This window comes from Lycorma delicatula, chromosome 8 (genome assembly GCF_047948215.1).
Source record: "Lycorma delicatula isolate Av1 chromosome 8, ASM4794821v1, whole genome shotgun sequence".
NCBI classification, from domain to species: Eukaryota; Metazoa; Arthropoda; class Insecta; order Hemiptera; family Fulgoridae; genus Lycorma; species Lycorma delicatula.
The window spans coordinates 68,857,755-68,873,764 of NC_134462.1; the positions used below are offsets into that span (position 1 = coordinate 68,857,755).

A 16,010-nucleotide genomic window follows, 5' to 3' on the forward strand; every position below is an offset into this window, starting at 1 on the left:
TGGAATATGTAAAACAAATTATTAGCATGTATAATGAAACAACCAGCACGAGAAATGAATAAAATGACTGAAGGCAAAAAAAAGAAACAAGTGAACATGAAAAGGAACTTTTAATGATCAAGGGCTTTGGTGATAGTTACCTTGTATGATGATGTTTGTGAATTGTGCAATGCAACATTTAATATTTGTACCTCGTATTTCAAAAGGTACAGGGTCAATAACAATCAAAACGATTTGAAGAAACACGGAGGGAGCATATATATTATTATACCTGCACAAAGTCCTGGCTGAGATTGAAGTTTTGCAAAAAAAATCCTCTACCACTGCAGTCACCTGCAATACCACACAGTCTTTAGTTTTTCTGTCTTCCATGCAATACACTATGTGCAGTTGTCCATTAAGTCTCTTTTCTTCTTCCTTATTTGATGGTAAGGTTTCTTTTCTCACTTGCCCCACCTATTGCTTTACAAATTCTTGTCTAATTTTCTTAACTTATTTGTTTATAGGTTTTTCAGTATTAAATAATTTCTTTATAGTGAAATTCATTTCTTATTTCATCAGCCTTCTCAAGAAATATGTGCGATTCATCCATTTTATAATAAATTTATAAACACAGCTAGACCACATGGTACCACACTAAGAAGTAGAAGATAACTGTACCAGACATTAATCAATGCTGCAAACCTTTCAAACACAGACATATAATTCAGTATTCTTCTACAAGGTTTCACCACTAAACAGATATGGTACGAAGACTTAAAACACTAGCTATCAGAGTCAAAAACATTAATGGTCAGCAGTGCTGGTTGTTCGACCTGAGAGGATCTTACTTAAATGACCCTTCAACCGCAAAGGGTTATTTTTACCAGCATATTTTTTTTAGATCTATGCGTGATTTGTTTATGAAATGACATGACACAAAAGTCAAGTTTTATTATAAATTCTCTAAATTAAATATTCATTCAGGTATATAATTGAACCAAATCAGGCAAAGGAAAATAAAACTTTCAACGTGTTCAACATTAAATTTATTTCTCTTAACACTTATTTCTTTCGACAGAGTGTACAAGTTTTTTCTTTTTAACAACCATGCAACTACTCTCATAAAAAAAATTATCCGTTAATAATACTTTTTCTGACCAATATAAGGTTTTTTTACCACAAATTAACAGTTGTTCATTAATTATATCGGTCATAGAAAAAAACACCATGTAAAAAACTATCATTTTTATAATATTTAACCTAAAATGCTTTAATATGGAAAATCAAAGCATTAAAAAAATATACAGTAAAAATAAAATGGAATTATGTAACGCGAACAAGTTAATGGAATGATAATACAGTTTAAAACTATTAATACATTTTAATTTGAAAATTAAATAACTAATCTGAGAATGTTACTGTACCTATTAAGAAAATAATGAAAAATACTTACATATCTTTATTTATATAAATATACAAATAAATAAAATCTTTATTAAAAAAAAAAAAAAATACAAAACACAATCGTGTTTTATTAATTTTGGAATGTCAGACATACATTTAAAGGAATGAATTATTTGAATGTACACAATTTACGTATTTTAATAATTCACAGCAAGTCATGATATATTTAAAACTGAAAAAAAACCTGTGTCTTTAGTCCAAAATGTATGTTTACAAAACTTTTTAAAATGTCAACAGAAAAAAACTTTTAATGGATTTTTTAATGGTAAATATTCGTTCAGTAAAATATATTCAACTAATAGGTTGCCATTATTTTTAATGGCAACATATAAAGCCGAAAAATATTGTTTATAACAGAGCAGGCCTGCTGCACCACTCTATGTACACTATTAACGTGATATATTATTCTTTTCTTCTTTTTTAAATATTACTCATTAATTTAATTTTCTACAAGAGGCGCTTAAGTTCATCATAGAAGACAAGCACAAGCGCTCCACCAGTTCCTCTAAGGACATTAGAGAATGCTCCTTTAAAGAATGCCCCAATACCTTCCTGTTTAGCTACTTTGACCCAGCAGTCCATTGTGTTCTTGTAGGCATGCTCTGCCTTTGGTCGACCTGACTGCATCATCATTCGTCGTCTTACAGTATCAAATGGATAAGACATAATACCGGCAAATGTTGTAACAAACTGAAAAAAAATAAAAATAAAGCTTTTTTACAAATACTTTCTGATTAAGTCTAAAAATTATGTAGGTGTGCTCCATAGTTTTTGCTATTGGAACAGAAAAACTTATCTAAATCTGGGTTTATTAAGTAAAGAGATCGTAATTCTCACAGAGCATTACTTAAAACCTGAAACAGTAAGCAATATTCCAGATGAATTAGTCTTAATGAATTTCTACCCTAAATGGTGAGGGGGGGGGAAAGCTACATCTAGGAGAAAAAAGTACTTATGGATAATTACCAAACAGATATCAGTTACTTGTATCATTTGATAGCCGACAACAGATTCCAACTACCATTGCATAATCAACCTTACTTCTTATCAAAGCATTAACATGTTTGCTGCTAGGCATTATTAGTAACAAATCCCCTCTCACACAAAACATTTTATTTACTCTTAAATAAAAAAACTTTTTCTTAGTAATATATATAAGTAGTAATATATATATAGTAATATTATATATATATATATATATTAGTAATATATAAGTAATATATTATTTATGTAATGTAAATATAGTTTGTAGCACTCTGTAATAAAAATTCCTCTATAATGAAAATAAGTATCTGAACTTTTGCTACAACAAAAGAAAAATGTACCTTAGATTAAAATGGGAATTTTTAATTTATCAACTCCCAAGCACTAAATTTTGTGAATAGGATGAAGTACAAAATAGGATGAGAAAAGACTATTCTCGTCCTATTTTAACATCAAGAAAACATTTTTAAAGTACATGTTTGGAATATAGCTTTATTCAAAGTAAAACTTGGATGATCAGAGTACCTGAGAAGAAAAGATTGGATGCTTTTGAAATACAGATGTTAATCAGATGGGTGGATAAAGTGATAAATGAAAAGGTGTAGTGGCAAGTTCACAAAGAAAAAAGCATTTGGAAAAATATAGCTAAAAGTAGAGAGACTTATGCACCACATCAAGGCATCTGGGAATAATGCCCCAATGTCACTTTGATATCGGAGGAACAGGTAGAAGGGAAAATTGTGCAGGCAACAAACATTTGGAATATGTAAACCTAATTAGGGATGTAGAATGTACCTTGAAATGAACTGACACTGGATAGAAAATCTTTGAGAGCTGCATCAAACGACTGAAGATGAAGATTCTAAGAGTAAATACCAGTTGCACACAATTATTCTGTTCTTTTAAAATAACTTTATTGGGCTTGTTGAACAGGCAATGAATACTCTATTTCTATAGTACTGTACCAGGAAAATCCTGTAAGTCATGTGTAAGAACTGTACTCTACTGTAAATAATTTACATGTTATATCTGTGCCATGTAAAGAAGTTTATTCTGGGTTATGATGTTTTTATTTGCTGTATTTTAACTGTGTGTTGTGGTACAAGTCTTACTTCATTGATGGTCAGCACAGAATTTCTTCAGTGGGGAAAAAATTATTATTATTCAACTGCTAGAGAAGGGTAGTTAATCCAGTCAATACTTGCCCATGACTAAACTGGCTCCATCAACAGTAGCAACCAAGAAAAACCATTGAAAATGTACAACAAAGGAACACATAAGATGGGAACACTTCATACAACATTTTTAATTTGAATTTAACAATCTACATCAAAATGAAAGGCTAAAATACAGTTCAACTCTCCAGTCTGCAGTTATCAAACATTAATGATTTCCAAATGGTTGAAGTTAACCACCACAACAGCACTTAACTGAATCGCTGAAAACATTGAAAAAAGTGTACAGGGAAATCCTATTCCCTACTTTAAAAGAGGCCCAAGACACAAGCAATAAAGCTAGGTTATCAACCTACTTAATATACAAACACTACAGATACTTTGCTGCATGAAGTAATAAATATACAAGACAACACAAAAGTTTAAGAAATTAACATAAAATTTTTTACCTTTAGGCTTTAATTATTAAATAATTTTACCTATAGGCTTAATTAAAAGGCTGTATTAAAATAATTCTTATGTACTTTAAACACTACAAACCTAACTGTTTATCATTTTCCAGCCAATCAAAGCTTCTTTTTGCAAAATGAAATTTGCTTAAATTCAAATTATCAAATTTTTAATTAAGCTTGTTATGAAAATTTCTCTATCAAATTACCATACTTACAACTGAAAATTATATAAGAATTTAAAAATATAAAATTAAAAAAAAAAGCAAAGTATAGCCTGGCAAGAATCACTAATATTTACCTGAGCGATGGCCCATGAAACAAGGAATGGAGTATTTTTAGGGTCTGGTAACATTCCCTTAGCTGTGTCAAAGAAACCAAAGTATGCAGCACGATAGATAATAATTCCTTGAACGGATACAGCAAATCCTCTGTAGAGACCAATAAGACCATCAGATCTGAATGTTTTCATGAGGCAGTTACCAAGACCAGAAAATTCACGTTCACTGGCTCCTTTACCAACATCAGCTGCTAACCTATTAACATAAAATAGAAAAAATTCAGCAAATTTCAATGTTCTAATGTATATTATGTGAGCATGTTTAAACCTAAGCTAATAAATAAATACAAGGCAATTCAAGAGGAAAGTGAAATAACTTGGGAACTTGTTCTAGAGCTTTAAGTTCAAACAAACATATGTCCTGGAAAACACTTAAGAGTTCATGGCTAGTGAAAGACTTCACCTGAACTTTTTATGTATAATAAGGCTAAAATTTGATGGTTTCTTATATTTTTTGACCCAAGAAGTCTACACAGAACTGTTTCTCTCTTAGTTTTCATGATATCCAATGTAGAAATGAAAACTATGGAAACACTAAGCCTTAAAGAACAATAATTTTGTTAAAACTTTTAGAGAACTTAATTCTCAGAAAATTGATGTAATTAAGTCTGTTTTACCTTTGATATCATGGAAACTACATAAGATACAGTTCTGGGACCTGTTTTATTCAATTTTTCAAGTTTTTATAAAAACTTGAAACCATTATATAACACCTTAAAAATTTTAATGATTACAGAAATTTCAACATTTCACTGGGGAACTGATATCCAGGTGAAATATTTCACTTTCTATCTTAAATTACTTTCCATTCTCCTTAATCACCCTGTGTATGAATAGTAGCTGACAACACCACTTTTCCTTAACATTCAGTCCTGCTGCTTGCATTTAACTACAGAGAGGATTCATTTAATAAACGGGGAAAAAAATTCCCATTTTAAGTTTCATTCTACAAATTTATTCATTTAGCTTCTTAACAAATTGTTAGCCATACAATTATTCTTCTTTAATATCTACATAGAAATTCACAAAATTCCACAAAAACATTTTGCTCTTTTACAGTGATGTTAAACATATTTTTGCTTAGGTAAACACATCAGTATGACTGAAACACAACTTCTAATTTATGATTCTATATTTTTTGAACATGACACTTGATAAACAAAAGAACTAATTCCTTTTCAGTTTTTATTTTGGAAATTATAAATCTTTCCCATGTTAAATTTGCTATATGTTCGTGTTCAACCATTTCTTTTGCACTCCTCCAAACAAGAGTTGTCAGACCAAAGAACTGTTTTAGGGATATGCATCCACATGGTATGGCTGAACGCCTCGTTACAGTTTTGTGTCAGTTTACCAATGTTTTACTCAACAGCTCTAGATTAGCCAAACTTTTGAATACTGGTTTGATTAATGGTTTTTTGTGAATATGGATTTCCTTGTATTTCAGCTTTTCTATATTTCCACAAAGGTTGATCCCCAGGAAGAGGTTGTGTGCTGGGTTTTTGCAAGTTGATGTATAGTGAAAGTATAAGGCCTGAACAGTCCGCTTCATCTGATCTGTACTAGATAGATTTTGACCAATAGCATTAACTTAATATGACATTTAAAGTTGTTTATTTCTGTAACAATTTACAGTTAGCTATAATTTTTTTTTCCATCTGATAATATAACATTTTTATTTTCAGAACATAACTTCCTCAGTCGGGACCCCATTCTCTTTTGCATGTGGCCTATACATTTTAATTTTTGTATTCTTTCAGTGCCATATGGAGCTGCTTCAATCTCCAAGAAAAAATTATAAAAAATACAATCAAAAACAGGAAAAAAATAAATATTTCTTCCTTGAAAAGGAATTTTTACAAGTCTATTTTTGCACCAAATAATTTTTTTAGTCATTTCAACATTTATTTCTTATAAATTCAATGTATTTTTTAACTAAAAACATCAAAATCAATTTTTTGAATTTTTTATGGTACCATGAGAACTTTAAAATTTTCATTTAAACCAGAATGACATTTAATAGTAAATATTATGCAGAGTACTTCATAAAATTAGATAAAAAAACTGCTTCTATTTTTAATATAACTGCAACTGTCTTTTTATCAGTTTTTTAAACTGATTAAAGACAGTTGTAGTATTCTTTGTCGTAAATTGTTCAATAGAAAATGAAAAAATCTAGTAGGGAAAAATTCAGAAAAATGGAACGCAAAAACACACATTCCTACTTATCTTTTTTTTAAGATGATTTTAACCACATTAGCTCAGCTCTAGAGAAGGTTTGTGTGCCTGGGAATACGATATGAATGAGAAAGAAATTATCCTTTATGCTAATGTTATGTAGCACACATCAATTTTCAATGCAGAGTTTAAATAAACCGGACACATACATAGAAAATCCAGTTCTAACAGGTTTTTAATGTTATTCTACTATATTCAACAAGACTAACTTATAATAATAGCAATTTAATCGCAAACATTAAAGGCAATTTAACAATAAGACACATTCAGTACATTTGACAAGCAGTAACAAATAACTTCATAAAAAAAATCCACATAGAATACATACATTCCGATATGAAATAAATACAAACTTGTCTGTAAAAATGCAACTTTTTAATTTTATACCTGGTTCGAGCATAATCCAGAGGATAGACAAAGCAAAGTGATGTTGCTCCAGCAGCACCACCAGAAGCCAAGTTACCAGCAAAGTACCGCCAAAACTGAGTTTTCTTGTCAACACCACCCAAGAACATCTGCTTATACACATCTTTAAAAGCAAAATTCAATGCCTGTGTAGGAAAGTATCTGATTACATTGGCCATGTTACCACGCCAAAAACTTAAGAAGCCCTGTTCTTTTGGAATACGAACGAAACAGTCTATAATTCCTGAAAGAAAGAAAAGAAAAATATTAACTGAATTGATAAAGAGATTTCTTAATAAAACTGTGAAACGAGCCAGATTTCACCAGTACACTGCCGTCATCAGAGAAGACAGGGGCACAAAATTGGTAGCATGTGCCTTGCCATTTTAATTGCTATTATAAACTGGAAGAGTGGCATCACGTGTTTGTGCCAAACATTTATGAAAAACAACAATTTAGTTATCACAACACAAAAAACTTTTCATACACATTTTATGCATTGAAATTTTAGTATCAAATCCTCAAAAATTTCTCGGGACTACCTGAATGCTGAAGTCTTCAATCGCTGACCAAAAACATAAAAACTGTGGCAAAATGTTTGAAATACCAAATATACTGTAAGGCAATTACAGTTCTCTCTTCCTTATGGAAGAAAGAAATTTTGAAGAGCACAAAAAATTTTGAGAATGATTTCATATTCAATGAAATTATGTCCACATGACATAACATTAACCTGTTGTACAGGTTACATAATCTCATTATGCAGCAGTTAAGGTACATACTTTGGAAAACAAAAGAAAAAAATATTCTTAAAACATTTTTCATTCTCCTATAGTTAATTTAAAATTGAATGGATAACAAAACTTACTGATCAGTTCCATTAAATTCACTATTTGAAAAGTGCTGTGAAATAAATAATAAATCAAACACCATTTGGAATGCATATATTTTTTGAATTTCCTTAAAAATACTTAAACATCAGGCTGTTATCTTTCCATTTTTGAATATACATTCTGCAAGTCAATTCAGGCAATGTATCTGTCTAGTCTGGTACACAAGCTCTTCAGATGTCCCCATAAAAAGAAGTCTTAGACAAAGGTCTAGAGACCGGGACAGCCAAGTGATGTTAGCAGGCCTTGAATTATGCAATACTCAAAAATATGTCTCAGTGTGTAAGGTGGCTACATCCTATTGAAGCCAAGTTTGCTGAAGGTCAAGATTTGAAAAAGAATGGAGTCTAAGAGCAAAATATGTCTACATAATGGTAAAGCTGAGCAGGGTTTGTTTGTGCCCAGTAACAGAAATTCTGCTTTCTCATGTATTCACTTAAATAAAAATGGGCTTATCTGACACCCAAAGATTTTTAATAAAGTTGCCACTCATTGATTTAAGACAACAGTCTTTCACAAAATTGCAGACGCAATACATAAAACATTAAGTTTCAGTTTTTGGACAATTTGAATCTTGTTAAGGATTAAATTTCAGGTTATGAAGTATTCTTTCCACGCTCCGATGTAAGAGTTCCAATGACCATGCAATTTTCCACACCAAATGAAGATGACTGCTTACAACTACAGCTTTCACATCATCAATTTTTCTGGCATATATACAAGACAATACACACTCGCTAGGTTTTTTCAGTCAAACCATCTATAAAGTTGTAAACCCAAATTTTGAATGCATATGAAGATTGAACTTTACCGCAAAGCAGCGCCGAACACTTTGTGCAGCCATCACCGTGTAGGTAAACACCCTTGGCAACTACACGCTCTACACCATTACAACTAAATGTCTGTTACTGCTCACAGTTTAACACTGTTCTCCCATTAATGGTACAAATACAGGGCCTCTACATCAAATTCAAAATTTCCCGTTTTTCTCTGTACCACCTACATATGATATTAACCAATAATATACTATATATTAAAATATTATATATAACTTACAAAAATAAAATAAACATGATGTTACAACTTCTATAAAGATGTACATCCCTTGCATAGTATAGTCTCTACCTCACTCATAGCTAAAATTTTAAGATATCCTGTAGGTGACCTGAACGTCACCTACAATTTAATTTTTACTTTTCTGGAACCTATTTTTTTTATATGTACAAGGAATCTTCAACATATTGAGATGAAATTCATGAAACATAACATTTTCATCTCATGTTATGTCTGCCATTGCAAGTTAGCTTTTCTATAATCTTTTTTCATTTACACTTGTCACTACTTAATTTTTCTTCTCTTTATCCATTTAAATCTTTTCACACCCACCAATACAAATGCCTAGTGTCCATGTTTCACATTCATACAACAAAACATTTGTTCCAACTCCTAATTTCATATTACTGCATAAATGTTTCTATTTATTAAATTATTCCTTAGTCAATGCTCCTGTTTTTAATCTGTTTTCAGTTTGTAATATTCAGTTATCCATACTGCTTCGACTTTTTAGTTTCTTTCTTTCCTCTGAACTTTCATTGGCTTATTGTCTCATCTGAGTTTTATAATTCATTCTCCTTTCTCATATACACATTCTCTCAATCTTGTTATGTACATATACAGCAGTTTGTAACCCTTGCACATAATACAATTATGTAATAAAATTGGATCAATTTTCAAGCTTTTATTACAAATTTATTTTTCTAATGGATAAAACAAATTACACAGAATATACTACTTAACACTATCAACAATGAACTAAAGCTAAGACAATCGTCCATAACATTGTTACAATCAGTACCAAAGTTAATCTAACTTTATTCTCAAACCTTTTATGAGTGGTGGTGATTCTATTTGCAGTACAAGTAAATTCCTGGTTCAAGTTTTTATTTTCATCCTGATATGCAATATAAAGAAAAAAGTAATCTAAGCTGTAACTTTACCACAGCACTTAGTAATTAAAAAGTTTTGTTTTTATCCTGAAATACATTTTTGTTTTATCTTATTATCTACTGCTCTAAGCTACTTAGGATTCAAGGTTAGTATGAATACCTCTTTAGTGGAGTATTATATATTTAGAATTCACTACATTAAAAATATATATTTATTGGGTTTACTAATTTTATATGGTTGAAACAACTAAATCTATATAAATTCAAGTTTAAAATAGTACAAAAGTTAAACGTATATAATTTTTCCAACTCTCTTAAAAACTAGCTGAAGAGTAAGAGACAAATGTAGTAATATTGTTTTTAAATACTCAAACTTTTGGTAAATCATCATGGGTTGGAACAATCTATTTTAAAAACTGAATAAATCCCTGTCACCTGCAATGGAGACAAATGTTCAATTAATACGCATTAATAAAAGTTGCCATGAATTATGAAGGTCTTATTTTATCTGACTAATTAAATAAATGGTGATTTCAAATAAAAATTGAATAAGCTTTATTAAATATCTTTATTATAACTGATAACTGCCATTATTTAATGAAATACTAATAGTTCTTAAAATAAGATAAATATAATCAATGGAGATGAATAGTTAAGTAAATAAGATTCAATTTTCAGATCTGGATCTTTCCCTGTTAATAGGTGTAGCGCGATTAATGCTGTGTAAGCATGCCCTTTTAGTCCAAATTCTTGCAATTATGTCATACAACATTAAAATATTTTATAAACACCATTAATATTAATTTACTTAAATTTACATGAAACAGAATATGCAGTGAGTTAAATGATGTTTGTAACAAGATATGGTAACCAGATTTACTGATGCATTAGTTCAATAAAATTGATTATAACTTTATAAACGATCATTGTTGCTAGTTTTATGATGTCAACAGTCGTGTCTCTGCCTTTCACGTGGAAAAGGCTGGATTAGAATAAATTGTCAGGCTTGGCATGATCATAAGTGAAAACTGTAATCTGAAGTGTTTGTAGTAATTTACAAAATAAATTCAACCAGGCGAAAATGTTTGTTTCATCTGTAGGCTTAGGATTTTATTTTTAAGCGATTGTGACAGAATGGGGCAAGTAAAAGTTATAACAGAGCAGCAATTAATGTGAGGGGCATTTCAATTTGTAACTGCAACACTGAACAGATACTCATTACTTTTTACACAGTTTTAGCTGCCTATTAATGAAAGATTCAAAGAATTATTTCTGCAAAACAAACTTTTGTATTTTAAAGTGAAATAAAGATAAGTGTTTAAAGTACTTCTACCAAAAACACGATTGCCATCTATGCTTATGAACTAACAAGGCACCATCAAGACATTAATTCAAATCATTCATTAATTGAAATCTATCAACTGCCAATCTCCATGGCAAAGCGGTGGCGTTTCAGTCTTACATCTGGGGTTCCCAGGTTTGAATCCCGGTTTGGCATGGCATTTTTATACATTACAAAAGTTCCATTTCATATTCCCATGCAAAACTTCAAACTTATATGGTGAATTATAATCCCTAAAAAAAACTGATACAATTTATACTGAACACAATTTTTGTTTTCTAACATGCGATACATGATTTTAATCTGTTTTAGATGCTGAAAAAATAACTCAAAATCTTTCTGTCGCCCACCCTTTTTGAAAAATGTTTAAATTATAATTGAACGATTTTTTTTCATTTTTCAACATATAGTTAGCATTTTAAGCTCCTACATTGCATTTTGTTAACATAATTTGTAAGCTATAAATAAACAATACTATCATATCATTGGCACATATGACTTCATATCTAATACTGAACAGTGAGCCTTCATGGACAAGATTTAATCATGTCTGTGCAGATCGAAACATGTAGCTGAGAAATACAAACTACACAGCTATGTAGTATGTATTAAGCACTGGATTCAGGAATTGTGTCTTCTCCTACAGGGGTCAGGATGTTGCTGTTGGCAGTTTAATTAATTTCATTCAGTCTTAAGTTTGTTAACAGTGCAGTGTCATAATACCTCAAAATTGTGTAAATGATGTGGGTCATCCACATCATTTACAGTATGCACTAATTCTTCTGTATATTTAAAAGGATGGCTGTAAGGTAAACTGAAGGCTTTGCCATTTGGTGTACCTATGGTCTGGCGTGAACCTAAGGATCATGATCATGTAACAGACTGTTTTTGTTTAACAAGTATCTGGAATTCCTAAAAAAACCTAACGTACTGTAAAATATCCTTCATTGTAATCTGCAATCAGGCATGTACCTTACAGTGAAATTATCCCCGTTCCTGGGCCACTTGTGAATGTATGTTTCGAAAGCAGCGATGAAGAATCAAGCAGTACTGAAGAAGACAACAATTTTGAATTTTCTTTCAATAAGCCACATCTTTTATCACAACGTAAATTAAATGACTTTGTAAGAAATTTAAATTTAACAAAAAATCAAACTGAACTGTTAGGATCAAGACTGCAAGGTTGGAATTTACTTTTAAAAAAATACAAATTTTGGGCTTTCGAAACCAACAAAAAGAACTTTCTTAGTACATTATTGATGAAAATAATTTGGTTTATTGTACAAATACTGATAAGCTTATGTTGCACTTAGGACACGTTCATAAAACTGAGGACTGGCGCCTTTTCATAAATTTGTCCAAGTATAGTTTAAAAGTGGTACTACTACACAACAGTAACAAATATCCTTCGATACCAATCACTTATGGTATTAATTTGAAAGACATACGATGTGATATCGTATGTCTTTTTTGAAAAAATAAATTATAATAAACATAGCTGGAACATACATGGTGATTTGAAAGTTATACCTATTTTGTTAGGCATGCACAGTTAGGCTATAAGTACATGGTTTTTCTTTGTGAATGGAACAGCCGATGTAAGATAAACATTATGTTACCAAGGAATAGAAGAAACTAGACAACTTAACTCCAAACGGGAAAAATATTTTTCATGAGCTCTTAGTTGAACCCAAAAAATATTTTTACCTCCTCCCCATATCAAGCTAGGACTTAATGAAAAAATTTATAAAAGAATAAAGGACAGTCCTGGATTTTTGTACATCAGGTAGAAATTTCTGAATGTACGTGAAGGAAAAATTGAAGTAGGTATTTGTTCATCCTCAAATAAGAGTTGGTCAAAGATGATATTGCTAACTTCTTACTTCATACAAAGTTAAGGGATGTAATTACATCTTTGAAAATACATTTCCTCCACTCACATCTGGATTTTTCCTTGACAACCTCTGAGACGTAAATGATGAACACTGTGAAACATTTCCACAAATACATTTCAATGATGGAAAACCACTATAAAGGGAAATGGAGTATTAACATGCAAGCCAATTACTGTTGGACATTTCGGGATGTGCCTAAGGCTATTTATAAAAGCAAAGCATCAGCAAAGTCATTCTAACAGAGATATGGCCATGCAAAATTATAAATTTGAAAGATTTTTAACTATAATTTCCCTTAATTTTTTTTTTAAGCGCAATTTATTTAAAATTATGGAAAAATTGTATTTACGATCTGTAATGTATGCAAAAAAAAAATTTCAAGAAATGGTATCACAGAGAAAGTGAAAATCAGTTTTATTAACTGCAGAAATTTAATTAAACTTAACTCTAGATTTGTAATTTCTATTGAGAATCACAATCTGTCTATATCTTATGGTAACTCCCCCATCAATGATAATATAGACAATAATTGATAGATTCTGTTACCACATTAAATGACCTATATACGAGGTGCGACAATGAAGTAATGAGACTGATTTTTCTTTGCAAAATGTGGCAACCCTGCAGCTTGCGTACACACCATCTTTGACCTTGGTCTATAAGCTACTTCTAGTCCAAGCGGCACATTGATGCAACTACTGTCGTGAGTTGTGCTGTAATAAGTGAACATGTGTTTGTGTCTCACGTCACAGAAATGAAACCGCAAAATATTGGGCAACAGTATGCCATTTCTTTTTGCGTTAAATTGGGTGAAAACGCGACAACTTATGGAAAGCTTCAGAAGGCATTTGCAGAGGAGGTTATGTCAAGAGCTCAAGTTTTTCAGTGGCATAAAATTTTTAGTGAACGCAGAACGAATGTTATAGATGAAGACCGCAGTGGACGACCATCAACCTCACGGACAGATGTCAACTTGACCAGGGTGTGTGAAATAGTATGATCTGATCGAAGATTATCCGTGAAAATGATTGCAGAAGAACTCAACATCGATCGAGAAACGGTTCGTCTAATATTAACTGAAGATCTTTGTATGAGAAAGATTTGTGCAAAAATGGTCCCCAAAAATCTCACACAACAACAGCGAGAAACACAGAAAAATGTGGCAGCCGATCTGTTAGAGCAAACTGAAATCAATCCAGATTTGTTGAGCCGTGTTATCACCGGTGATGAAGGTTGGTTTGTTCAATACAATCCAGAGACAAAACGCCAAAGTTCGCAATGGTGCTCAAAGGGATCACCCAAACCAAAAAAAGCTCGCATGTCAAAGTCAAAAGTGAAATGCATGCTTGTGTGCTTCTTCGATTCCAAGGGAATTGTTTATAAAGAGTGGGTGCTTCCTGGACAAACAGTTAACCAATATTTCTACAAAGAAATTTTAGAAAGACTTCGTAAACGAGTTGTTCGTGTCCGTGCCAACATTGCTGATAATTGGATTCTGCATCACGATAATGCGCCATTCCATACTGCTCTGTCAGTACAGCAATTTTTAACCTCAAAACAAATTTCAGTACTACCACCGCCACCTTATTCACCAGATATCGCTTCGTGCGACATTTTTCTATTTCCAAGAGTCAAAATGGCGGTCAAGGGACACCATTTTCAAACAACACAAGATGTCCAAAAAGCTGTAACGAGAGTCTTGGAGGATATTACAGAAGATGAGTTACAGAAATGTTACCATCAATGGCATCAGCGCTGGAATAAGTGTGTGCAATCAGAGGGGAACTACTTTAAAGGAGACAACACTAAACATGACTAAAATGGTAAGCAACATTTTTTTTCCAATCAGTCTCATTACTTTATTGTCGCACCTACTATTATATTAGTACTTATTTTATTTAGTTACTGAATTAAATGACAGGCAATTTACTTGTATAGAAAGATTTTAAATGAAAGATATGGCTAAAACAACAAGATTATTGATAAATAACAGAAAAAAATGACACAAACCAGTTAAGCGAATATGGGAAAAAATAAAAATCTATTAAATTGCAATTGTTATTTTCTTATCAGAATGTCACACAATTTAATGAAATTAATTATGTAATCATACTATAAATCATGTAACTGGGTATTTGTTTAAAACGATATGCTCTAAAGTTATCTCTTTTATCAATTTCTATATCATTCAAGATTTAAATCCATTAATGTTATACAATATTATTATAACAATTTGTTTTTATTTTCTTTTTAAAGATAATATAAATAGCACCTACATTAAATTAATATTTTGAAATTTAATCTTTTACTACAACCTATTCAATGTAATGCAGATATTAAAATTAACATTTAATATAAACCATATTTACTCATAATTCGCGCACTTTACTGACCCAACATTCTTTATTTAAAAGTTTGTGTGCACTTGTCTAACGAACTAAAGTATATATTAGTAAATATAAAGATAAATTTGTGAAAAAATCTTATAACTGAAAACTTGCAGCAGTACATTAACGAACTTATGCATCATTTCTCTCTTCCTTAGAACTATAGTCCTCCACAGATTCAATTTCTTCACTCACAATTTGCTCAATCTTTTCACAAAGCATCATCCTCACTGCTGTCCAGCACATAGGAAATTCCAGTTTCCAAAAACTCAACAATGGGTCATGATCAATCATGACACATACATTCACTGTCCAGGAGCACATATCTGTCAAGTGGCATAACTGTGTCCACTGTAGGACATCCACTTTGCATGAAATTTTCTTTTGTCTATAAATAGATTGAAAAAGGTTGCAACACTGATTTAAGATTGTCAGGAATAGATCTGACCATCTCATTAAGTAGTTCTGTATCATCCCCTAAATGACCACAAAAACTCAGACAAGAGAAAGCTT

At 31.2% G+C, this 16,010-nt stretch overlaps 1 protein-coding gene across 1 annotated transcript in view; it reads right to left on the minus strand.

The window, feature by feature from the left end:
- Window positions 1-1,013: 1,013 nt before the first annotated feature.
- The window catches only part of LOC142329351 (ADP,ATP carrier protein 1-like), a 29,086-nt gene continuing 14,089 nt past the window's right edge, over window positions 1,014-16,010 (minus strand). Inside the window, exons 2-4 of the mRNA XM_075373851.1 lie at window positions 7,020-7,281; window positions 4,356-4,590; window positions 1,014-2,136 (exon numbers count right to left, since the gene is read on the minus strand). Of these exons, the coding sequence (XP_075229966.1) occupies window positions 1,894-2,136; window positions 4,356-4,590; window positions 7,020-7,281 (740 nt within the window). The 3' untranslated portion in view covers window positions 1,014-1,893. The remainder of the gene's footprint in view (window positions 2,137-4,355; window positions 4,591-7,019; window positions 7,282-16,010) is intronic.